Genomic DNA, 25,467 nt, shown 5'->3' on the forward strand with positions numbered 1-25,467 from the left:
AGAATATCATCTGCGTACAGGGTAATACCTTCCTCCCAGCCGCTCCCGTTGTCAATGCCATGGACGAGAGGGTCCCTGTGCACCATGCTGTGAGTGGTTTGAGGTCCATTGTGAAAATCATAGGGGAGAGTGGGCACCCCGATTGTGTTCCCCTAGGTAGTGCGAATGGCATGGATTATCGTCCTGTTCACACAGACTCTTGCCAAAGGATCAGAGTACAGGAGATGGACCCAGGCACAAACCTTTAGTCCAAAGCCCAGTCTGGATAGTACCAGAAACCGGTACGGCCATTCGATGCTGTTGAATGCCATACAGGCATCTAACAAAAGTACTGCTGTGGCCTCATTCGGGCGGGTTGTGGTTACATGCATGACTCTGTACAGGCGTCGGAGTTTCAGCCTGATGCTCCCATTTGGCACAAACCCGGATTGGTCTGAGTGGATTACCGTGGAGATAACGGGATGTATCCAATTAGTCAGCACCTTTGCCAGCACCTTTGCCAGCACCTTGGCCTCGAAATTAAGTATGGTGATGGGTCTATAGGAGCTGCATCGCTCTGGGGGTCTACCTTTCTCTGGAATAACCACTATGGTGGCCATTCTTAAGTTTTCTGGCAGCCGCCCCTCTTCCTGCGATGTGTGTAACATATTTGGCATTGGTTGGGCCACTGTTTCCGCTACGCATCTATATAATTCAGCAGGCAATCCATTTGGGCGTGGCGCCTTTCCAGATTGTAAGTCCCTAATGGCTGCTGCAATCTCCTCCGTTGTCAGGTCCCTGTCAATAGCTTCCCTGTCATTCGCCAAAAGTTCTGACAGAGAAATATCCTTGAGCAGGTCGACACTGTCATCTCCCGTCCTACTAGAGGCCAACTGGTATAACATCTCATAATAAGTTGCAAAGGACTTGGCTATGACCGCTCCAGACAGCCACATGGGCCATCTGGCACCCAGAGCTCCAGCACCCAACTCCAGTCCCTGTCCCTCCTCTCCAGCCACGTCATCAGTTTGTTGGCCTTGTCGCCCAGGTCATATAGGTGTCTCTGCGTGACAACCACGTGTAAGTGGGCCGCATCTTTCTCCAAGTCTCTAAGTTCCCTCTGTTGGTGGCACAGCCTGTGCCCCAGGGCAGGGTCCATTGTCCCCTCTCGCCCAAACTGTTTCTCCATGGCGGTAATTACTTGTTCCAGTGCGATGCATCAGGAGTGCCGTTCCTTCCTCTTATCCCCAACCGCCTCCTGGGCGTAGCTCCTTGCTACCACTTTATATGCCTCCCACAGTGTGCATTGCAATCTTACCAAGCCCGAATTTTCCTCAAAGTACAGTTTCGTTCACTCCCTAAACTTGTCCTGGAACTCCCGGTCCTTAAAATACTAAGGATCTCTGCGTGGTAGGAGAGTATCAATCAATCAATCAATCAAACATTTGTAAAGCGCGCTACTCACCAGTGAGGGTCTCAAGGCGCTAGCAGAGGGGGGGGGGAAAAAGCAGCTACCGATGGAACAGCCAGGTCTTGAGAAGTTTCCTGAAGGTCAGCAGGTCCTGGATTTGTCGCAGGTGGGTGGGGAGGGTGTTCCATGTCTTGGCGGCGAGGTGAGAGAATGATCTGCCGCCGGTGGTCGTTCGGCAGATGCGTGGGGCGAGGGCGAGGACCGTCGAGCGAAGCTGACGGTTCGGGGTGTAGAATGTGAGTCGTTCATTGAGGTATGCTGGTCCGGCGTTGTGGAGTGCTTTGTGAGCGTGGGTGAGGAGCTTGAAGGTGATCCTCTTGTTGACCAGGAGCCAGTTGAGGTCTCTCAGGTGGGCGGTGATGTGGCTGTGCGAGGGATTCCAAGGATGAAGCGTGCGGAGGCGTTTTGTATGCGTTGAAGTCTTTTCTGGAGTTTGGCCGTGGTTGCCGTGTTGAGGGCGTTGCCGTATTCCAGCCTGCTACTGACGAGGGCTTGTGTGACTGTCCTTCTGGTTTCGGTGGGGATCCATCTGTAGATCTTGCGGAGCATGCGGAGGGAGTTGAAGCAGGAGGAGGAGACCGCGTTGACTTGCTGGGTCATAGAGAGTGTTGAGTCCAGGATGAGCCCCAGGTTGCGAGTGTGGTTGATGGGTGTTGGGCCGTTCCCAGCGTGGCCGGCCACCAGGAGTCATCCCATGCGGAGGGGTTGGAGCCGAGGATGAGGACCTCCGTCTTGTCCGAGTTCAGTTTCAGGCGGCTGGTCTTCATCCACTCTGCGACGTCCTTCATTCCCTCATAGAGGTTGGATTTGGCGTTGGCCGGGTCCTTGGTGAGGGAGAGGATCAGCTGTCGTGAGCATACGAGATGATGTTAAGGTGGTGCGCTCAGACGATGTTGGCGAGAGGTGCCATGTATATGTTGAAAAGAGTCGGGCTGAGAGATGATCCTTGGTACGCCACAGGTGATCGTGGTGTCTTCAGATCGGAATGGGGGTAGGCAGACTCTCTGGGTTCTGCCGGTGAGGAAGGAGGTGATCCAGTTCAGAGTTTTGTCGCAGATCCCTGCGTCGTGGAGGCGTGTGCGCAGGCAGACGGTGTCGAAGGCGGCCGAGAGGTCCAGGAGGATGAGGACAGCGGTTTTGCCGTTGTCCAGCAAGGCCCTTATGTTGTCAGTGGTGGCGATGTGGGCGGTTTAGGTGCTGTGATTGCTTCGGAAGCCGGATTGGGAGGAGTCCAGGATGTTGTTCTCCTCAAGGAAGTGGGTCAGTTGTCTGTTGGCGGTCTTCTCAATGACTTTCGCCTGTAACGGGATCAGGGAGATGGGTCGAAAGTTCTTGAGGTCTTTTTGTCCGCCTTGGGTTTCTTGAGTAGGGCATTGATCTCGGTGTGTTTCCAGCTGTCCAGGAAGGTAGCAGTCTCAAAGGAGCTGTTGATGATTTTCCGGAGTTGGGCTGCAATGATGGAGCTTGCTTTGTTGAAGATGTGGTGGGGTCTGAAGGTGAGCCGGAGTAGATGATGTTCAAGATTTTGATGGTGTCTTCGTCGTTGACATTGTTCCAGGAGAGCAGGAGGTCGGTGTGTTTGGTGGGCTTTGAGTCGGGGGTGTCGGCTTCTGTCGTTGGTGTCTGGGTGTCGAAGCTGTCGTGGATGTCTACGATCTTGCGGTGGAAGAAGGTGGCCAGGGAGTCGCAGATTTCTTGCGACGGCGGGATGTCACTGGAGCTGGGGGTGGCGAGTTCTTTCACGATGTTGAAGAGCTCTTTGCTGTTGTGTGCGTTGTTGTCGATGCGCTACTTCGAGGGAGGTCCTTTTGGTGGATCGGATGAGTTGGTGGCGCTTGCGTCTGGCGTTCTTGAGGGCTGTGTGGTTGTCTGGTGTCTGGTCGTGGCGCCACTGCTTCTCGAGTCTTCGATAGGCTTGCTTGGAAACCTGGAGGTCGGCGTTGAACCAGATGGGTCTCGTGTCGGTGTACCTGTTTGAGGGTTTCCTGATTGGGGCGAGGGTGTTGACGCAATCGTCGACCCATTGTCTGAAGTTGTGGGCCACTGCGTTGGTGTCTGAGTGCTCGTATGGAGGGCCTCGGGTGAGGGTGGTGATAAGCTGGTCCTCGGTGACTTTGTTCCAGCTGCGGTGTGGGATTTGTTGCGGTTGGTTATGCACGGTGTGTTTCTCAAAGGAAAAGTGGATGCAGTGGTGGTCGGTCCAGTGGAGTTCGGTGGTGTGGCTGAAGGTGACGTGGTTGCTGGCGGAGAAGATGGGGTCGAGGGTGTGTCTGGCGGGGTGGGTGGGTATTGTGACAAGCTGTTTGAGTCCGAGGTTGTCGATCAAGGTTGTGGAGTTGCTGTCTCCGAGGAGAATGTAGTCTGTGGAGGCGAGGGTGTGTGTGCTGATGAGGTCGGTGATGGAGTCGCTGAACTGCGGTCGGGGTACTGGGGGTCTGTAGCTGAGGGTTCCTCTGAGGGTGGTGTTGTGATTGACGTGGATCTGGAAGTGTACGGCCATGCTGAGGGAGTCTTCGGTGTTGGTCGAGATTCTGATGGTGTTTCTGTGGACGATGGCGATTTCTCCTCCTGGTTTGTTGTTTCGGTCCCTGCGGGTGATCTTGTAGTCGTCCGAGATGGCTATGGCTATGTCGGGCGCCGAGGAGGCATTCATCCAGGTCTCCGTCAGGAAGGTGATGTCCGGGGAGGATGAATCGAGTAGGTCCCAGAGTTCAACGGCGTGCTCGTGGACTGAGCCGGTGTTGAGCAGTATGCATCTGAGATGGTTGTGGTCTGCTTTGTTGGGGTGGGCAGGACGTGCAGGTGTGTGCTGGCAGGTGTAGCTGCAATTTCGGCAGGGGAAGGGTCCGTGGGTGAGCTTCGGGGTGGCCTGGAAGCAGGTGGATGATTGGCTGGCGTTCAGTGTGTGGAGGGTGTTTGCATCGTAGCGGCATCGGGTGTTGTGGGGGTCAGGGGGTCTGGCGCTGGGCGCGGTCCAGACGCGGACAGGCACAGACGGGCTTGCCCTAGATGCGCCATTGGCGTGCCAGCGGTGCATCCGGCATTTAAGTAGGGGAGGGGCGTGTGGCTGGGAGGCGGGAGCGGGGCAGGTTACGGCGGTGAAAAAAAAGGAAACGCGGTGGTAGCATTCTGGGTGCGGGCAACACTCAGCAAGGAGCCAAGAAGGAGAGGAGCAATCAAAATGAAATAAAACGAGAGGATGAAAAATCGGGACCCAGCAGGGGGAGGTCTCCAACCCTGCCTGTGGGGACCAAGGGCAGAGCGCTGACGAGCGGAGCTGCAGGGGAAGAGCTGATCACTGACCAAGGGTCATGGTTCTAGCTCAGTACCAATCACACACTTACTGCATCTCAGTGATTGTTTTCTTTGGCTAGACTACAACTGTGACTATAACACTTGACACAATAACAAAGACCACAGAGCAGTGGGGCAGTGTGGGGAAAAAAGTGAGTCTTTTGGAGAAGCTCGGTGGCGTTTTCTCTGCCGTCACGATCCATGGCGAAGCTATACATTTCGTGAGGCCAGAAGGCAATATAATCCAAACTAACAAAAAATACAAACTACACTTAAACTAAGATGACTGATGTTAGTGGGACAGAGCATGACAGCGTACCAATGAAATGGGTAGCTGGAAATTAGAGTGTAGATGTCCCTTCATTTTCAGTTTATGCAAGCCTTGACAGTAAACACCAAAGTGAAACCGATTGGGTTAAATCACAAGTGACTAAGAAGGCTCCATCCCGGAGCCCTGTTGGGTGCCGAGCAGGTGAGAGTGGCACTCACCACAGCACCGAACAACAGCGCACACCAGCGGCGAGGATCCCGGGAGCGAAGCAGGAAGGAGAGCTGCGAATCGGCCACAACTCTGGACAGACGGGAGCAGTTACAGGGCGTCTGGCTGCCTCACAGAGGGCGGGACTCTGGGGCAGAGGGTAGAGCGCCCACGTCCGGGCGGGGTGTCTCATAGATCGCACATACCGGGTGGCTCCCGGGCTACAGGTCGCGTCACAGAACTTCTGCGTGACACATTTTGTATCCATTTGCACAAACTCATACTTGGCAACACATCTACTCACCAAAGCTAGCATAATTCATCCGAATCCCTTGCATTTTCCGGGTATCTGACGGTTCGGTTAATCGCTCACCCAGAGGCTAGCAAGCTCCCAGTATAGTCTCAGGCTGGACCTCGGAGGCTTACCTCAACTGGGGGTTGATCCGATATACCCCTCGCTTTGTTGTGCATCGCAAAATTGCCCCTTGTGTATGCACTGTGTGAAAATGTAGTCCAGTCGAGACCCATTGCCGTGTATTGCCTAGCAGTCAGATTATATACCCTCCACAAATCCATGAGCCCCAGCGCCTCCACGAATGCCGCAGTGGCTCCAGGTTAGCAGCCTGGAGAGAAGCCGTAGTTCTATTGAGGTCCGGGGACATTGTAGCATTCATGCCCCCACCCAATATTTGTATTCCTGGGGGCATATCAAGCAGCAGTCTGCTTAGTTCCAGGAAAGTTTCAGTATGTAGTTTCGGGGGTATGTAGAGGGAGTATAGGTTGAGAGCCTGACCCTCCCACGTCCCAGACAGCCTAAGGGGTCTTGACAAGTGGGACTCAGCAGGATGGGTGCCGTATTGTTGGCTAGGATCACCACTCCTCTAGAGCCTGATGTAAAGTGTGCATCCAAATCTATTGAGTGCTAGGTAGTGATTGCCACAAAGGTGTGGCTCTTGCAGAAAAACCAAGTCAGGGGACTGTCTACATAAGTATTGTAATACCTCGTAAGCTTAATTTTGTCCCCCAGGCCGTTGACGTTCCACATCAGGAACCTCAATAGGATTGTAGATTGTGATGTCATATCTTAACTGGGGGAAAATGCCGTCCATCCCAATGTCCTCCCCTCCTCCCTGCCTGTCCGTGTTAGAATGTTGTGTAACCCGTGTAGTGGTGTATTTAAAGTGGAAACAGCTAAAAGATAAAACATGCAGAACAAAGGAATACATAAAACAAGTTCCTGTCAAACCCACCCTGTTAGAAATGGGGGTCTCTAGTCAGCAGAGGTTGGTACCTTTGCCCAAAGAGGGACCCTTGCTTCTAGTCAGGGTAAGGGGGATACACACTTTAGATAACCCCTGCTCACCCCCTGGGTAGCTTGGCCAGAGCAGACAGACTTATCCCAAAGGCAATGTGTAAAGTATTTGTACTCAAAACACCCAGTAATAAAGTGATAGCACCACAAATGGACACCATACCAGTTTAGAAAAATAAAGTATCTTTATCTAAACTCAACAAGACCCAAATAACAAAAATCCTACATGTAATAAGAATATGACTTTAAAAGGGTTTCAAGCAACTTGGTTCATAGAAAACTATGGATGCGCGATTTCTCTCAAAGTACCTGTTGTTGCGACGAAATTTACAAGGCCAAACGGACGCAGAGATTGGAAGCGTCGAGAACAGAAAGAGATGTGCCTGTTCTTGAGATGATGCGACAGTTCTGCTGCACGCAGGTGATGTGATGCGTCGTGTCTGGTCTGTAGGGGGAAGTAATGCATCGACTCCAAGACAATTCTGGCCCGCATGTGATGCGTACGGGAAAACTTACCGCACAGATACGATGCTTGGACATCTGGGATACGTTGGCAAATGATGTGGCGGCGTCAAGTGGTGCTGCGTCAGTTTCTTAAGCCGCGTATCCTCGATGCGCCGGTTCTTGCAGCGGCAACAGGCACTTCTTTGGTTTCAGCAGCGGCGATGCTATGCGTGGTGATTCTTCGGGGAAACTGCTACAAGAAGAGTGACGCGTCGAGTTTCGTAGTTCTTCATGTTTCTTCCAGCTCCCAGCGGCAAGCACAACTTCCAGAGGCCCAGAACTGTGTCGGGCACCTCCTGGCAGATCAGCTCAGCAGCTGAGTTCACGGGAACTGGGGGGAAGTCTTTGTGGCCCTGAGACTTCAGAACAGGAGGCCAGTACACACAGGCCCTTGGAGATCTTCTTCAAGCAGGTTCAAAGAAACCTTCCTGTCTTTGTCCTCTCCTTGGCAGAAACAGCAACTTCAGGCCAACTCCACCCCACACAGCACCCTGCAAATGGGCAGTTCTCCTCCTCACAGCCCTTCAGCTGTTCTCCTTGGCAGAGGTTCCTTTTGATTCCAGAAGTAGTCTAAAGTTCAGGAGTTTTAGGTCTAATACTTATACCCCAAAATGTTTTTGTTCTCCTTGTGCAAGGGTCTCTGAGCCCAATCCATGCCAGTTCTGTCCTCACTGGTGCAGTATGACCACAGGAGGTGGAGACAGCATTGTGCAATGGAGACAGGCCCTGTTCAGGTGCAAGGAAATCTCCTCCCACTTCTCTAAATTCAGCCAAGCCCCATTCAGCTCAGCTCTGAGTCATACAAGAAGGGCCAGGCACACCCTAACACCCCCCCATCCCCTGCCCCAGTGGCTGTCTACAGTGAATGCACATCCCCAGGCCCTGTCACTCCAAAAACAGACAGTCAATACACAAACAGACAGATGCACACAGTATGGTTAGGCAAGAAAATGTGTTTCTTTCTAAAAGTGGCATTTTCAAATACACAATATAAAAACCATCTTTACTAAAAGATGTGTTATTAAATTCTGAGTTTTTAAAGAGCCTAAACTTTATTTCTCTATCCTGTTCCATAAGGAAGATATACTTGTAAGATGTTACAAAGCATTTCCCATTCTAACCTATGGGGCAAGATAGCCTTTCAATAGTTAAAAACGAAATTGGCAGTATTTCATTATCAGGACATATCACACACCAGAGCATGTCATACCTTTCACATACAATGCACCCTGCCCAGGGGGGTACCTTGGGCCTACCAATAGAGGTGCCTTACATGTAAGAAAAGTGAAGGTTATGGCCTGGCAAATGGGTGCACCTGCCAAGTCGACAATGGCAGTTAACTGCGCACAGACACTGCAGTGGCAGGTCTGAGTTACCTTTTCAGAGCTACTCAGGTGGGTGGCACAATCAGTGCTGCTGGCCCACTAGTAGCATTTGATTTGCAGGCCATGGCACGCTTAGTGCACTTTACCAGGGACTTAGTAAATCAAATATGCCAATCATAATAACAATTTACACAGAGACCATATACACTTTAGCACTGATCAGCAGTGGTAAAGTGCGCAGAGTCCTAAAGCCAACAAAAACAGGTCAGGAAAAAATAGGAGGAAGAAGCAAAAAAAGCTTGGGGATAACCCTGCAAAAAGGGCCATTTCCAACACCCCCCTACACTGCTACCCTGCACCATAGGTCTACAACTACCCACTTACCCAATTGTAACCATCACAATACACTGGGGTTGGCTAGCACCATCACCTCTGAACACATGGCAGCCCGACAACTTTAGCATTTAAAGTATGTCCTTCTGTACATAAAAAAAAAAGTTCCCGTCACTTACATAACCTTCCTAGATTGTGAAGACCTGAGTTCAGTACCTAGTTCATTATGTTCGAGGCTCAGCCCAGGCCCGGTGCCCAACGCACCCAAATTCCGATGTCCTTCATGCTCCACTGGAGTCCATAACCTCCCCAGTCAAATATGTACACTTGATCAGGGTCGAAGGGCGGGCTTCCGAAGTGAGTCTTCCATCTTCAGCATTGTTGTATGGTGCCTTGGGGGAGCCATCGCTTTGGTCTCTGCGTCAACTCCGGTCTTGTTCCTGCCATTGTTGCTGCCTCGGTGCTAGTCCTCCTTCAAGCCAGTCCCACACCTCCTCTGGCGCTGTGAAATACCATGACTTGCCATTGTCCAACACCCTGAGTTTGGCTGTGAATAACATCATGTACTTGAGGTTTTCAACCCATAGTGCTCTCTCAACCTCATCAAAGGTATGCCGTTGGGGCTGCACCAGAATGGTGAAGTCAGGAAAGAATTGGATTGTTGCGTTTTCATATGGCAAGTCCCCACGAGTGCAAGTGTTCTGCAAAATGGTGTTGCAGTATTTAAGGATCCTGCCAATAATAGTTCTGGTGGGGGCTTCGGGCTTCGGTAATGGTATTGGTGCTCTGTGCGCCCTTTCGACGGAGAAGAAATTCGAGAGGCGTTTAGGCTTCAAATGGTTGATGATGAGATCCTGCAAAAAGAGATCCATCGGGAGGCTCTCCATCCCTTCAGGGACCCCACCAACCTGTTGTAGTTTCTGCGGGCCTTCCCTTCCTGGTGTTTCAGCTTTGCTACCATTAGCTTGTGTTGATGAGGCAGTAGTTGCACCCAATCTTCTAATTTCCGAGTGGAGGTCGCTGATATTCGTCTCTGCCACAGCGACTTTTTCTGAAGTTTTGTTCATATCTGCCCTCAGGAGTGTCACCTCTATCGTGACTTTGTCCATTTTGGACTCCAGTCATTTCCATCTCATGGATGGCCACCATTATGTCTCCCAACGAGGGTTCCACTGTCTCTTGGCCCCCAGATGCCGCTGCGCCCTCCTCCATCGTCAGCCTGGGTACTCCAAATTTGTCAAGCTGTTTGTTTGGGGTGGGGGCACACCCTTGGGGCACATTGTATCCTTCCCTGGGGGGCACGCCACCTCCAAGTCGTGTGTTTGAACTAAACTGCGTAATCTCACAAGGGCCCTCCAGCAGGCTCAACAGTAGGATAAATGGAAGGGAACTGATTCCGCAGGTGGTCTGGTCCCCGGTGTCTCAGTCCACCACCAATAAATGTAAAAAATGTAAATTTGATACTTGTATAGCACACTACTCACCCGCAAGGGTCTCAAGGCGCTTGTACGAATACCGCTGTGGAACCCATCCTGGCTTTCCCTGTGAGGTGTCCACTCCTGGGCACCCCCAAGGTGGAGGCCAGGCATCCTTAGCGTTGTGGGGGCCGTTGTGGAGATTAACCAAGCTATTGCCCAGAGTTGCAGAGTGGGACTCCATGATTGGAATAGGCACCGAGGCGAGAATTATCAGGTCCGTGGAATTCTTTGAGCCCAAGACCCGCCGAGGCGGGGAATTGAACCCTGGTCCCGGGCTAGACCTCTGCATCAGGGTCTGCCGCTCTAATCATTGAGCCACACTTCTCCACAATAGGCTTCCCTAGGCTGATACCAAGACCTACAACCCCTGGCAACTGATCCTGGCCTAAGCCTCCATAGGCCCTCTCCCCGCTGAGCTCGTTAACCTCACCTAGGCTTTGTATTGTCACTGTTTCTTTCTTCACACCGCTCTCAACTGGGTGCCGTGGGGTCCGGCTCTGCGCGAGGTGGCAGGCTATTGTCCCAACCAGTGAGGGTAGTGCCGGCTTCTGCTGGGGGCAGCCCCACATGCGCTTTCCCTCACCGGATTCTTCCAGTTGGAATTCTCACGTCACTTGCCTCAGTTCTTCGTTGGGTGGCGGGCCCAATCCTAGCTGATGAAGGGCAGTGTAGGCCCCTTCTGTTAGAAGCCTAATACGCGTCCTCTATCCCCTCCACAAGTGTGGGCCCAGCGCCTCTTTAGCTGGTCACCATGATCCGATCAACTGGAGTCCCTGCACCTCACTTGGTGCTTAATATGCTGGTCGCTTTAATGGTGGGTCTTCTGGGGCTCGATCCAGCCACCCCTGCTACCTCTATCCCCACTCGATCTGCAGGGGGAAGACAGAGCCCCAGGCTACAGCTCCACATAGTCTATATCTCTTCTGGGCATCTCCATCGTGGGTGGGGGGCAGAAATCTAATCACAGTCCCACTACCACCACAAAACAGTCCTCAATATTTCTACATCAGCCATAACATGGCTAACAAGGGTGGCAGCTCTGTGCTGTCAACCTTGATAGAACCTTGATTAAATGGCAGCTTTACCGGTTATGTTTTTTTATATCTATGATACATTCGGTCTGACCCGATTGAGAAGAATCCTAGTGAAAGTCTACTCATCTCCAGATCAGAGATGATGGCACTATTTCAACCCAAGACCGTATCATCAGAGTCCTGTGTGCCTAGTGTCCACATATGATTTCCTAATAATTGAAGAAGTGACTAGCTTTGTATTGATTCCTAGTCCTTTCATTGTAATGAGTGAGAAAGAATGCAGGAGCATTTGTTCTGCATCTGTTAGTGCCCAGCGTTGAACTGGGGTCAACTAGAGGCATCCCACGTGGCAGAATTTGTTTCCTTGAGGCCAACTCTAGTTCCAGAATTTGTCACGTTGGCAGACTATGATCTCTAATTGCAAGGTAAGAAGACCTTAAACGGCCTTAGACAGAGCAAACCCATGATCTTGCTCCAGTGTTTTTTAGACCTTGGGGTAGAAGAAAACGAGCAAATGCAGTGATTTACTGCTAGTTCCTACATGTATAAATCCTAAAAAATAAATCTTTGCTAATGATAGGCAACTTTGACTCCAAAATTATAAAAATCAGTTGGTGTATCCAGTTTCCATAAGGTTGACTGAGATCCACACAGAGCTTAAGCTGAGACATTGTATCGTTATCCGTATACCCACTCAGAGCTTTGTCTCTGAGAACGTTCTTAATGCTTAACTACATCTTTCAGACTCCTTATTTAGTTAAGACACCCTCTACTTTTGGATCTCAGTCAAGTATAGCTTGGACCACAGCTTTGCCTCAGTCAGACACCTAGTCATGTTAATGCAGATTATTCCAACACCACCAGCCTGTTTTACATTTATCCAAAGTAGAGAAACTCTCAGTTTCCGTTTTATAGTAAAGCTGTATTAATATCACTTGAGATAATATTGCATTATTTTGCCAAAAGTAATGTTTAGGTTTTACTTTGTTGGGCAGAGTATATTCCGTGACTCAGGAGGACCTGAGGGAATGTTTATATATTGAGTATAATAGTGAACAATGAAAATATTTTAATCCATGTTATGCAATGTTAATTCCTTTTTGTGATGTCTGTGCTCGTGTGGGCCAATATAGAAAGAGTCCGGCCATAGGCAAATAGATCTTGAGCCACCCCAGAAGTATCTTTCTAGCCTACAACGGCTATGCCTGTTGCTTAGGAATATGAATTAGGTAACCCAAATATGTGTGTCATTGTTATTGGCCCTACCTTTTAGAGCACAGTTTTAATCTTGGGGCCTTATTATGAGTTTGGCGGTGCGGTGGAGGGACTGCCCCGCTCCCTAACCTCCAAACCCATGTTTGAACCGCCCACCAGATTAGGAGTTTTCTCCTGTCTGGCGTGCTGTTCTTTGGCATTCCCAGAGCTGTGCCTATGAAAAAGGTGACGCAATGGGAATGTCAAAGGCAGTACTAGCCATGGCATGGACTGTTGCAGTCTATGCCGTGCAGGTACTGGTGTGCATACACACTGGGGTACATGTCATGCCCTCCTGTGTGCATCCACATTGCTTGAGGCACAAGGGGTAGCCCCATGAAAAGTGTGCCGGTGAGGAAACTCGTACTATGCTTGGCGGGCCGCAGGAACCCCGCCAAGCATATTATGACCTCAGCATGGCCGCACAACCACCAGGGAATGGCAGTTCTCTGTCGGTTACGGTGAATCCCAGGTCGGCCCAACCGCACTAGTATTAATAGGGCAGTAGGGAGACTGCCACAGTGGGTCTGGCACTCCATGGACAGCCAGACTCATAATAAGCCCCTTAATCTCTGCTACACAGAAGTCGCATACCAATGTCTATGTATACCCTTAAGTTCCCAAAATTGTTACTCAGTTGTAGTTTCTCTGGATAGCATTCCATTTTATAATTTTTGTAGCTTGTCTGTACCAATACAGGCGGTACCCCTCATATGCAAGTCAGCCCAGTCCATTTTCTAAAGCAACAGTCTAGCATTATTTGTAATGACATATCCACTATGAATAGGAAAACGCGACACCCCATGTATGTTCTGGGCTGGTTGGGCTTCAGCATGGATGTGTAGCTTGAGCCCATATGGAGTAAACAATCATTGAGTTCTGGCCCCGTAAATGTGTATGCTCTTCAATCTAGGAATTCCTATTAAAATCTTAAAAATTGATATAAGAAAATATTCCAACCGGTCTTAGGTGATCGATTGAAATGGTTGAATTACTCTTAGGTGGCAAGGGGTGGCATGAGTAGCTGAGTACCCTTGAGGAGCACAAAAACTCTTGCAAATTTTGAGGACCATGTCAATAACCATTGCAAGTTTTCTGCTTTCCCCACTCCCTAATCTAGAAACCAATATTAATTGCATTGCAGTAATTCATCATTGTGATAGTATGACAAATGGATAAGCACTTTGAAAATTAGTCTTTGGTCGTGAAGAGCGTTTTTAGGTCTTGCCTGACCAGCGCTTTAGCGCTGCTCTGGCGAGACTTATAGTAAGCGCGTTTTGGAAGTGCAAACAGTGGCTTTGCAGGCCTCCAACTACAGTGCATGTGACCCGTCCGGGCGCGCGCACCATTTGGAGTCCTGCAACCACTTGTTTGCTTTCACTTTCGCCGTGATGGAAACCCCTCTCCAAGCCCTGCCAAACATACCCCGTGCACCTCCTTCCAGATCTGACCTTGCTAATCACCCGAACGCACTCGGACAATTTAAAGCAAAGTTGTATTTTTTAATTATAAATGACACACTCCGTCAGGGCACCTCCTTCAAGACACACAAAAGACAAAATGGTCAGCGACAGTCGCCCGCAAGCCAATTCCATATAAGACATCTTTGCATTTTTTGGGGCTACATTGCGAAAGAAAAATATTCTTACAATAAACACGGAATGCCACCCACACATTGCTAGAAAACAGTAGCAGTACTTTTAACGTTAGTTTTTTACCAGTTACTACTTATACATTTAACGTTTGAAGCCCATTGACGCGCAAAGTTGTAAGGTTAGTGTTCGGGTTTGAAAGCTGGCATCGCATGGCAGGATTGCCTCCCCCCGCTCTCTCAGACGATCCTAACCCTCGCTTACAGGATGGGAAAGCTGTATCACACAACAGACAACAGGCGAGCATAACATCTAAACCAGACAAAGCCTTCTGCCTTAGCTAAGAGCCATAAAACCCATAGGGAAGGCTTACAACCAAAATAAAACAGTATCCTTAAAGGAAGCAAGTTATTTTTCGCTTGGGCAAGGCCAACTGTTGTTTTCCCTCTTAGTTTGTTGCTGAACAAAAGCAACGTAAGCTTCAAATTTTCCTTTGTACTAAAATAAAAGCTGACTATTTCTGAACAACAACAGTACACTTCCTCACGTAACCATGTAGTATCCCTGTTTACCTGTTCTGCAAAAAATATGTAACCAAAAGCAACATTTAAATATGCCACAATTCCGACATGGAGCATAGCAATGAACACGGTACAGTCCTTACTTTGTAAAACATTAAATGCCGGAGTGAAGATGAAAACTTTTACAAATGATATTAAGAGCACAAAAAATAGCAGAGCGGTAAATCCTCTGCTGCAAAAAATATGTAAAAACATCTGACTTCGCCACTTTTAATCCCTGTGTAGCTGAATTGCTACAATCATGCACCTGAAACATAAATTTATATAATAGGTATTGCAAAATGATGCAAAGCCTTTTGCCACTAGCCCTTAATTTGTAAACATTAAATGCCGGGGTTTCTAATCAACTTCCCCCCAAAAAACGGGACACCCGCAAAAACAAGTCAAAATGTAAAACAAAAACTTTACAAACTTTACAATACATCAACATAAATACAAGCTAACACGTGGCATGCCGATACAATAAAAGCGGACGATATAAAAATGTTTACTTTGCCACACACTATCCCTATTCAACTGCCTCAGCAAAAATTATGCAACTGAAGGTTGCATTAATATAGTCCTTTAATTTAACATGGAGCGCATGTTTTTACACACAGCCGTTTTTTTATAATACATAAAATCACGTGGTTCACATGAAAACATAAAAAACAAATGCCCCATACTATCACTGTTTTTATGTATTTAATAAATATGCAGCTTTAATCTACATTAAGATATCGGTAAACAATTACACTTGTGCTTGCAAAAGCTACATATAATATAAAACTATTTGTAATACACGCTCGATGTGCATCCGAGTAAACGGAGATAACCCAAAATAAAAGTGTGAAGTTAAAGTAGACAGCAGACTAAAGAGAGACCATACAAAGTGTTTGTAATGCGCGCTCGCTTGGAACCTAAGAAGATGCAGATGGCAGCAAGAGAAATAGTGTGAAGTGACTGAAGCCAACAAACTAAAGAGAGACCGCACAAGATCCTTATCAATCTTGCCTCCACATGACTTACTAATTCACAGTGGGCTGTCAGTTACTAGCCATATAACCCAGTAATAAAAAAGACTGATAAAGAAACCCAAACAGTATTCCTAAAAGCCTCAAGATGTTTATCGCTTGAGCAAGGCAACATCTGTTGTTTTCATGCAACAGGTCTCGCAATCTTTAGATTTAGACCTACTGGAGTTGTGAATGACAATGCCAATGAGTTTCTGCGGAGCCTGCATTTGTGTTGGGGGGTGGTGGGAGGGCGGAAACAACGACGGGAGAGAAGCAACCATTAAAACAAAAGTCAGCCCACTCAGCTCCGTAGTGCAGCAACCTACCTCAAACCGCAGCATGCCTCTTCTAAGTTTCTGCAAAGCTTGTTACAAAAGAAATTGGTGGGTTGTCTGCTAATTATGGTGCGACACGCTCGAAGCCACTTTCCCCCCTCCCTTCCAGCGAAGCTACACAGAGCCATCCGGATTCATTAATGAGATTAACCCCCTCTCCCACCCGCTCCTCCCCCTCCCTTACATGGCAGGCTTTCCTCCCCCTCTCCGACGACACAACTGAGCTCGAAGTAATTTGCAAGCATGATTCAAAACTAACACATTTGTTTTTAGACATCTGTTGAATTACATGATGTCATCCAAGCCACCACCTTGCTCAGATGGCCTGCTCTAAGGGTATTTTTGTTATTTTTTTTAGCATGCTACTCACATGCCAGACTTTGCTCCCCCTTTCTCACCCGCTCCTCCAACTCCCTTACTGCACAGGAGACTTCCGTGAGAGAACAGACAACAGGCGCCATTCGCAAGTGTTACAAATAACACCGGCGCCAGCACAGAAACTATACCAGACATCCTCACGAATTCAAGTTGCAAAACCGGTTCTGGTTCTGCTTTTAAACACACATTAGAGTCGCAGATTGGAGGGTTTTAAAAACGAAATACATGCAGAGAACAATTTAGGGACTTTAAAACACGCACTAATAACTTTGTAGTAACTTTGTCTTGGGACACTCCAGACAGTCCTCGTGTTTTACGTTTACATGCTCCATCCTCCAGCTCCATTTATTTTATGCCGTTTTAGCAAGCATGAACACTACCTAGGGATATTATTAGAGGGCTTTATATGAACAACACTTACTTTACACAAGAAGGAGCTTTGGGAACGTGCATCATGAAGTGAGACATTGTAATCGGGCTGGAGATGCTAATTAGTAATCTGCTTATAGCATTAAACATAAAGGAGCACTGGCAACGCTGATAAAATGGATTTCATTGTGAATACTGACTACAAGTTTTTAAAAAACTGCAGTACTGAAACAAGCATTTGCAATGCAATAGTTCTTGCTTTTGCAAAATTTTAAGATATTGCCATTGCTCATGACAATGCCTTTTTAATATATTTTATAAAACAAACACATAAAGTCATGCCATTATCATTTACAATGCCAATAGATACTATTGCATTATTAATAGCAATGCCAACTGCTCACACTTTCCTAATGCGAGACCTATTGCATTGGAAATGCTTGTTTGTAATAGATTTTGCATTGAGCACAAATGATAATGTAGAAAGAAACTGGGTCTTTAAATTCCCTTTTAGTGGCAATGTTTTAGATAGGGTAACTAGAATTGAAACCTACTTACCCAGCAGGCAGGTTCAAATTAAGCATTTTTAGATAATTACTTTCTTGATGGTAACTGCCATTTTACTGAAGAGTGCAAATAATATGTATTTACAAATAAAGGTGACATTGGTCGAACAGCTCAGCTCACACATCACAAATTTAGTGTAATTGTAAAGACACAATCAAAAAGTAACACGTGCTCAAATGGACAGACAATATTACGTAACATATCTAGTGTTTGATAAATATAAGAAAGACACTTTTGAATATTCAGAACATAATAAGATTTCCAGATCACCACAAAATTGGTCTATACTGACGGGACTTAGGACGGTTCCACAACCCAAATACACGATAACTATCGGCTTACCCTAGCCGTCGACATAGCAACCTCTATACTTCAGTGTTGCTTTTCTGACTCCAGTACTCTTTTGACGTACTCTGAATCTTTCTGTGGATTGTATGTCTTACTTTTGAGAAATCATCCAAATAAACTGATTTCCGTCCTTGAGGCTCCAAGACACACTTGAATAAAACCATTTTCGGGGCTAGATTCAATTTGGAGCGCATTGGCTCCATGAGACATTTGAGCCTTGAAGAATTTGTCAAACGACGAAACATGTGTTGGCTAGTTCATTTTTGGATTACAATCAATTTGAGTGTCTAAGAAATAAAAACTTTCGGAACTACAGACCTACATGGTGTCTTTATATTTAGACTTTAATTAATGCACTATCAACTTTCTGAACTCTGACTATAACCATTGGACCTGCCGGATTGATGGACTAAGATTCCTCAATTATGTGGTGCTCTGGAAATCTTAAAATATTATTTATTGCTGTAATCCTAGAAGACTACAGCATCTAATAAAGGAAAGTCAGAATGGGTTGGCGAGGGGGGAGTGCAATGTGGCACTAAACTTATAATTTTCTAGCATTTAGTTTGTGTTTCATTTATGCAGATCTTAAGCCAAGAAAAAAAATTATATATATATATATATATATATATATATATAATTCCCTTGCAGGCATAGAGTGACACATAAATTATGCAAAAAAGAAAGAGAGAACTCTGGGTAGTTCCCAAGTTTAGGTGGATGGCAGCTCGAGTACAGAGCACCCTAAACACCAGCGACACTCTAAATTTGCTCACCTCAAATGTCTGCTTTTCTATCAAAGTTTTTAAGCATAGGATTAGCACAATGCTATCCACGCCGAGATTGAAATGGACAAAGTCTTTTGCCATTTGTACAGCAAAGTCTTTAAGCATAGGATTAGCACAGTGCTATCCACGCCAAGCTGTAAAATGACAAAAGCCATTTATCACTCCAGGCACAATATTATAGCTTTAGATTGGTGAAATACCATCCAAGCCAACCTGAAATGAATAAAAGCAACCCCTGACACGTGTTTCGCTGTCATTACAGCTCTTCAGAGAGGTTTAGCTTTGTCCAGACACAAGGGAGCACCCAGTACAAGTCAAAACAATTCCCTTGCAGGCATAGAGTGACGCATAAATTATGCAAAAAAGAAAGAGAGAACTCTGGGTAGTTCCCAAGTTTAGGTGGATGGCAGCTCGAGTACAGAGCACCCTCAACACCAGCGACACTCTAAATTTGCTCACCTCAAATGTCTGCTTTTCTATCAAAGTTTTTAAGCATAGGATTAGCACAATGCTATCCACGCCGAGATAGAAATGGACAAAGTCATTTGCCATTTGTACAGCAAAGTCTTTAAGCATAGGATTAGCACAGTGCTATCCACGCCGAGCTGTAAAATGATAAAAGCCATTTATCACTCCAGGCACAATATTATAGCTTTGGATTGGTGAAATACCATCCAAGCCAACCTGAAATGAATAAAAGCAACCCCTGACACGTGTTTCGCTGTCATTACAGCTCTTCAGAGAGGTTTAGTTTTGTCCAGACACAAGGGAGCACCCAGTATAAGTCAAAACAATTCCCTTGCAGGCATAGAGTGACGCATAAATTATGCAAAAAAGAAAGAGAGAACTCTGGGTAGTTCCCAAGTTTAGGTGGATGGCAGCTCGAGTACAGAGCACCCTCAACACCAGCGACACTCTAAATTTGCTCACCTCAAATGTCTGCTTTTCTATCAAAGTTTTTAAGCATAGGATTAACACAATGCTATCCACGCCGAGATAGAAATGGACAAAGTTGCTTTTGTTCATTTCAGGTTGGCTTGGATGGTATTTCACCAATCCAAAGCTATAATATTGTGCCTGGAGTGATAAATGGCTTTTGTCATTTTACAGCTCGACGTGGATAGCACTGTGCTAATCCTATGCTTAAAGACTTTGCTGTACAAATGGCAAAAGACTCGGTCCATTTCTATCTCGGCGTGGATTGCATTGTGCTAATCCTATGCTTAAAAACTTTGATAGAAAAGCAGACATTTGAGGTGAGCAAATTTAGAGTGTCGCTGGTGTTGATGGTGCTCTGTACTGGAGCTGCCATCCACCTAAACTTGGGAACTACCCAGAGTTCTCTCTTTCTTTTTTGTGTATATATATATATATATATATATATATATATATATATATATATATACACCCCCTAGACAGGTATATTTACCTTCTTAAGAGGAGGTGATCAAACACCTCTTAATGTTCTCCAAAGAAGTTCCTTTCAGAAGACCAGGTTTGAGCTAGCTCGTTGGCCTGATTAGGAGAATTAATATTTCACATGGAGATTACTTTTCTCTTGGTTTCCACTCACTGGGAGGGAAAGAAGGCCAGTTGCCTGTTTGTTAATAATGACATCCAATTTCTGTGGAAGGAAATTAGTATGACATTACTATCAGTTTGTGGGAGATATGTCTCATTTTCCCTAGTCCATAGCAGGTTTGTCTGTCTTAGGTAGATTTTGGATTTGTCCCTGGAGCAGCTAGCAGTCAAGACTGTTGATTAAATCTGTGTACCGTCTGTAGGCAGCACATTTATATGATCTTGGTATACCTTGCAATAAGTGCACTAGCACTCCTCATAATCACTGAAGTATCTAGGCAGGTCACATGTGTTTCCCTGACCACACCAACAGAAACAATTCCATCTAACTATTGAATTGTTGCATCCTGGTCATGTTTGTCTGATCCTGATGGTGGTGCAGTTAACAAACCTGGCTGACATTTATTTAGTCCCGTAACCTATCTGGTTGAGAGGTGCATATGACAGTGACACTCCAAGTAATGGTTCTCTGATCAAATACCTTTCTTGTTAAATATTCGAGATACCTAGTATTACATGATTAATAGTACTAAATGGTTTGTTTGTTCTCATTGATTTTGATAATGAGCTGTTTATATGTTATGCAAATCTGAACTCAATCAATTCCTCAATAAGGAGTCCTTCAGAATAAAGCTGTGAATTTTGTTAAAATGCACAGGCACAGTTGCAAAGATTGCACTAGTTGTCCCAAATGTTTCTGTGTGCCTAGGTAAACCTGGCCCATAATGTAGTTTCATTCGGATATATTGTGAATGGAAAAGTTGTCTTTCTCCATAAACAATGAGTTCTAATTATTTATTATTGTATGATATACATTTACAACTGGCAAAGTAAAAACATTATGGTACTGTGACACAATAGTATGTTTACTACCAAGTTCTAAATATTTGGTTTTACTGTAAATTGTAGGATGATATTTTTGCACTTATGCTAACAGTTGTGTTTTAAATGCTAATAGTGTTCCTCTACACCATCCCTAAGTACTGGTTGTCTTTGAACTTGTTTCATTGGATTTCCTTTAGTATTTAGGAGTCTAGCATACTCGCTCTGATTATACTAGGGGTGTAGCTATCAATGGTGTAGGTGCAGTGGCACCAGGGTCAGGGCTCTGAATGGTCCCAGTTATTTAATTCTTTTAATATCCATCGGGAGTGAAAGGAACCAATTTCCGTCTCTTGCATTAGGGTCCAAGGGTTGTCCTGTGCCACTGAGTTATTGTCTTAAGTGGGGCGAAGTGGGGGCTAAGGGAGTGACTCCCCCTTGGAGACCAGTGTACTGATGGAAGATTTGCCCACTAGTGCAGTGCTCAAAATATACAGGTCTATCTTACTTAACTTACCCAAAGCCCTCCTGTTCATGACAAAGAAGTGTTTGGAGGACTTTGGAGCCTTGGTGGATGCTCATTATGTCAATGTCCTCCTTCCTCCCCAAAAAGTGTCAATCCTGTCTATTCTGAAACCGACTCAAGTTTCAATACTTTATCAAGTGTAAGGCCACACGTCCTGGTTGGTTTTAATGGAACTGTTCTCTGACAAATCCTGGATCCAGTGTCATATTAAGGAAAGCAGATTATTCGACACAGATGATTTTTTCTCTGAGAAATCACCAATTTGGAATTCCTAACTATTTTAATTCAGAGTCTAATTTGGTAGTGACATTGACTCTGAATCTTAAAATTTCTAACATTTGAATAGAAGGTGAGATCTAACTGCCTAGCTCTAGAATAGTCCTATACAACCAGTGTCTGATTTTGCCTATAAGGGATATTACCCAAGAACAGGGTAGCAGCCAGTTCCTAGCATAAGGAGGTAAGAATGGGTATAGACCTGGTATGTGAATGACCACAAAGAAATCCGTTTTTGAGAGTTGTGGCTGACACAGTGGATTTGGTTGCCCCTGTGGAGATGCCCGATTGGAAGGCAAATTGGAAAATTTCTTAAATGAGTGTTTAGTGACAGTATTACTGATTGTAATGTGTAATTGCACCTTAGACATATAGAAGAGAAGGAGTAGCTAAGTTATGACCAACTAATTTCTCCCAAAAGTAACTAGAGTACCTAGAGAACATGTCTATTGAGCATATATATCAAACTTGACAGAGACTGCGTGTTGTGAGTTATGGCTACCTTTCACCACAAGTGCTAACACAAAAAGAATTCTACAATGTTTTGTATCAACTAATGTTAATGCAAGACTTTTCTTGAATTTGTCTCTCTGCAGCAGAGAGGAAGATATCTCCACAGCCGAGTATCCAGTGCAGTGCCAGACAGCACGGGAAGGCGGCCCGTTAGAGAACGAACTGTTCCAGTGGAGCCATTTTCAAGGCCCAACACAACTCACACTTTTCGGGTGGGCTTTTTCACCACATAAGCATGAATTGTGCAGAGCTGAATATGGAAGGAATGACAGTACCTTATTTATTTTGTATTTATACAGTCGGATACTCCTCGTAGACGATCATTTACGCCCATGGATTTTGCCAACCATACTTGGACAGGTCCAGGTTTTTTAACAGGTAAATATTACTATAAATGATCGATAATAACTATTTCCTCACAAACTGCAAATGGTATTCCTGGATCATCTTTAGAGGACAGCTAAAATAAAAGTAGAGGGTGTGTTAAATTATATCTACTCGGGACCAAAAAGATATCTTGGAATAACTGGCTTAAATATAACAAAGGGACCCACCAGAGAGTGTGAAAACAACTCAAAATATGTAAATGTGTTTGAGAACGTAGTTTGAATTCAATTGCATGAGACAGATCACCTCAATAAATTAAGTTTTAGCAGAGATTTTTTTTATCACACTCTGTGCCTCTGATTTCATTATCAGAGTGACACCACATCACACTGAACAGCATGCCATCTCATAGCTGTTTACTCAGATGATATCACAAGGTCTGATTAACAATTCCATATGCTCAAGTGCTGACCATTGTGCCTTAGGTGCTAGCATGTCATGCCAAGGTGCTGTTAAATTAGCCCAGATGCTGCTTTCTGATGAATACATTTACCTGCAGATTTCTTACCTCATGAATCTCTCTGGTAACTGACTGGATGTGCTCTAAGGTCTGGACTTACTGGGCGGGATACTCATCTTCATCTACACATGGCTACTGGTTGCGGGACAGGTCTTCTCTTTGGTGGGTCCATCGTTTTGGAAAATGGCATCATGCTTTGCTCATGAGCAACAACCACTACAGCTCCTGACTATGCTAAGAGGCAACGTAAAAAACAACAGACACTACACCTTGCCAAACATATTTATTTGTCCAGATATCTTTTTCTGCAAAGAAGTGCTTGTTGAGGCTTTACACAAGCCTTCATGTTTTTCTACCTGTGTGTATCCTTACAAAATCAAAATTAAATCTTTTAAGCAATCATATGTACATGTGCACATTTAGATCAGAGTTTCCATGCATTTTTTTGTTTTTTTAAATAACTTTGCCACCTTTTGACAAATCTGCAAAATACCTTCCCAAAATAAGTTCGTCCACTCTGGCTCCTTCATGGAAGGTTTTATTCTGATCCATCAAGCAGGGGCCAAGACAAAGCAGAGGTCTCAAAAGTGCAATATCCCCTTTCTGATTCCCACAGGAAACTTTTTGTGTAATCATTTAAAATAAAATTACCGTTTATTAAAAAGGGGTTGGGTTGGGCATGATGAGGTTAACCACCAAAAAAAAGTTAGCGATATCTGGATGGTTCATCCCATGGTACTTCTCTTGTACCAAGATTAACAAAATACACTGACCTGACCTGACTGGTCAAGGGAGCTTTTTCTCCTGTCTGCCACTTTAGTATTGTGGTACTGGTACCAAAACAATCTGAATGGCTGTCTGCAATATTGAAGAAAATGTTGCGGGTGCCATTACAGGACTCAGGGACTGTCATTTGAGATGTCCTTAGTGATGCCATGTAATATTTCATGAGTAATGTAATATGTGAGGCCCTAAGCAGTGTCTGATGGTGCGCAGGTTATAGTCAGTTCGCTCCCAGTTGCCACTGGGTAGTTATACAAAAACATTTTCTGGTTTTCTTATAACTTATTCACAGTTTGACACATTTTCACATAACTTTCCAAAACAGGTATCATTCACCTCTGCTCCTGCCTGGAAAGTTTTGGGGTGATCTGTCAAGCAGGGACTGAGAAAAAGGGATGTCCTTAAATACGTTTTCTCTGTTAATTTTTCTACAGGAATATTGGACACAACTACAGCCAAAATGGCTGAATGGAATTACACCAAATGTGGCAGAAAGCTAGATCTTGTTCCAGAAAGCATGTATTGTGTGATTTGGCGTAATCCGTTCAGTAGTGTTTGAGAAGCTAAGTTTCAAAATGTATAAATATTTCACACCGCTGAGGATCCGCAGAGCCAACAGTTCTCTAGATAAGATCTGATCCGGCACCACCACATCAACAAAGATGTGGCAGTAGCCATTTTAGGACTTGGGGACTCAGTCATGGTCCTGACAAAAAGTATAAAGAAGATTTATAGAGGGACAGGGTAGTGATACCCTGCCCCCTAAGCCTGATGGACGGAGACCCAGAGATTTGTTTTTAACGGGGTTCGCGAATAACCACTCCTCCACCTGGGGTGGACCAGGGGAGTCAACACAATTATAAAGTTTATGGTAAGGGGCATGCGGCCATCCTACCCAAGCCTGCTTGAGGCCCCGGAGACCTCATCACCTGAGGCCAATTTCTTATCTTGGGGAGAGGGCATCCTGCCTCCTCCCCAAACCTCACAGAGACTCCAGGAACCCCATTACCTGGGGGTCAGTTGTTTTTTAGTGGGGGGTTCACACCCCCACACCCCCAGGGGCCTTAGATTGCAGCCCCCAAGGTTATAATTAAGGCGTGGCACCAAAAAACCCTATTTTAAAAAACGTGAAAAAAACATAAAATGAATAATATATAAGTGGCAGGAACCGGTAATTTTATTATTCACTGCTCTAGACAAGGAATGCCCCGCGAGGGCGTTTATTCTTTATATTTTTGAATCATGGTGGTGTCCCTAGAATGGGCAAGGGCACCACCAAGCATGTTTGTTATGTTGTGGGGGCTGCTGGAGGTTCAGCAGCCCTTCAGCAACATTATGTCTCCTGGTTCATTAAATCCATGACTCCAGGAGACCTTACTATATTTTTTTAAAGCATTCTGATTTTGACCTGTGATCTGAAAGCCTGGACGTGTGCCAAACCCCATGCTGTGCATTGCGATGGGCATCTTACTTTACGTTAAAAAAAAAATAACTATAGAAATTCACTGAAATAACAAAGTTTAACATGACATTATAGTTAGGAATTGTAAGAATATGAAACTTTACCTTAAAAAATCTTAGAAATTCACTGAAAAAATCCAAAGGTCAAAGGGATGTTGTAGTTAGGTGAAACTCTCAGTTAAAACATGCTATTTTAAATTAGAAAAACCACTGAAATTCACCAGTTGCAGTTATCTCAAGTAG

The 25,467-nt window shown here is 45.6% G+C and overlaps 2 protein-coding genes across 4 annotated transcripts in view; one reads left to right on the forward strand and one right to left on the reverse strand.

The window, feature by feature from the left end:
- LOC146862707 (uncharacterized) overlaps positions 1-16,085 on the reverse strand; it is a 228,024-nt gene extending 211,939 nt beyond the window's left edge. For both annotated transcript variants that reach the window (XM_085641976.1, XM_085641975.1), the window contains exon 1: positions 15,957-16,085. The gene's annotated coding sequence lies outside the window, so the exon portion shown is untranslated. The remainder of the gene's footprint in view (positions 1-15,956) is intronic.
- The window catches only part of FAM149A (family with sequence similarity 149 member A), a 539,436-nt gene that overhangs the window by 509,635 nt on the left and 4,334 nt on the right, over positions 1-25,467 (forward strand). For both annotated transcript variants that reach the window (XM_085641973.1, XM_085641974.1), the window contains exons 12-13: positions 22,217-22,345; positions 22,433-22,511. In XM_085641973.1, coding sequence (XP_085498099.1) covers positions 22,217-22,345; positions 22,433-22,511 — 208 coding nt within the window. The remainder of the gene's footprint in view (positions 1-22,216; positions 22,346-22,432; positions 22,512-25,467) is intronic.

Source organism: Triturus cristatus, chromosome 2_2, assembly GCF_964204655.1.
Source record: "Triturus cristatus chromosome 2_2, aTriCri1.1, whole genome shotgun sequence".
Taxonomy (NCBI): domain Eukaryota; kingdom Metazoa; phylum Chordata; class Amphibia; order Caudata; family Salamandridae; genus Triturus; species Triturus cristatus.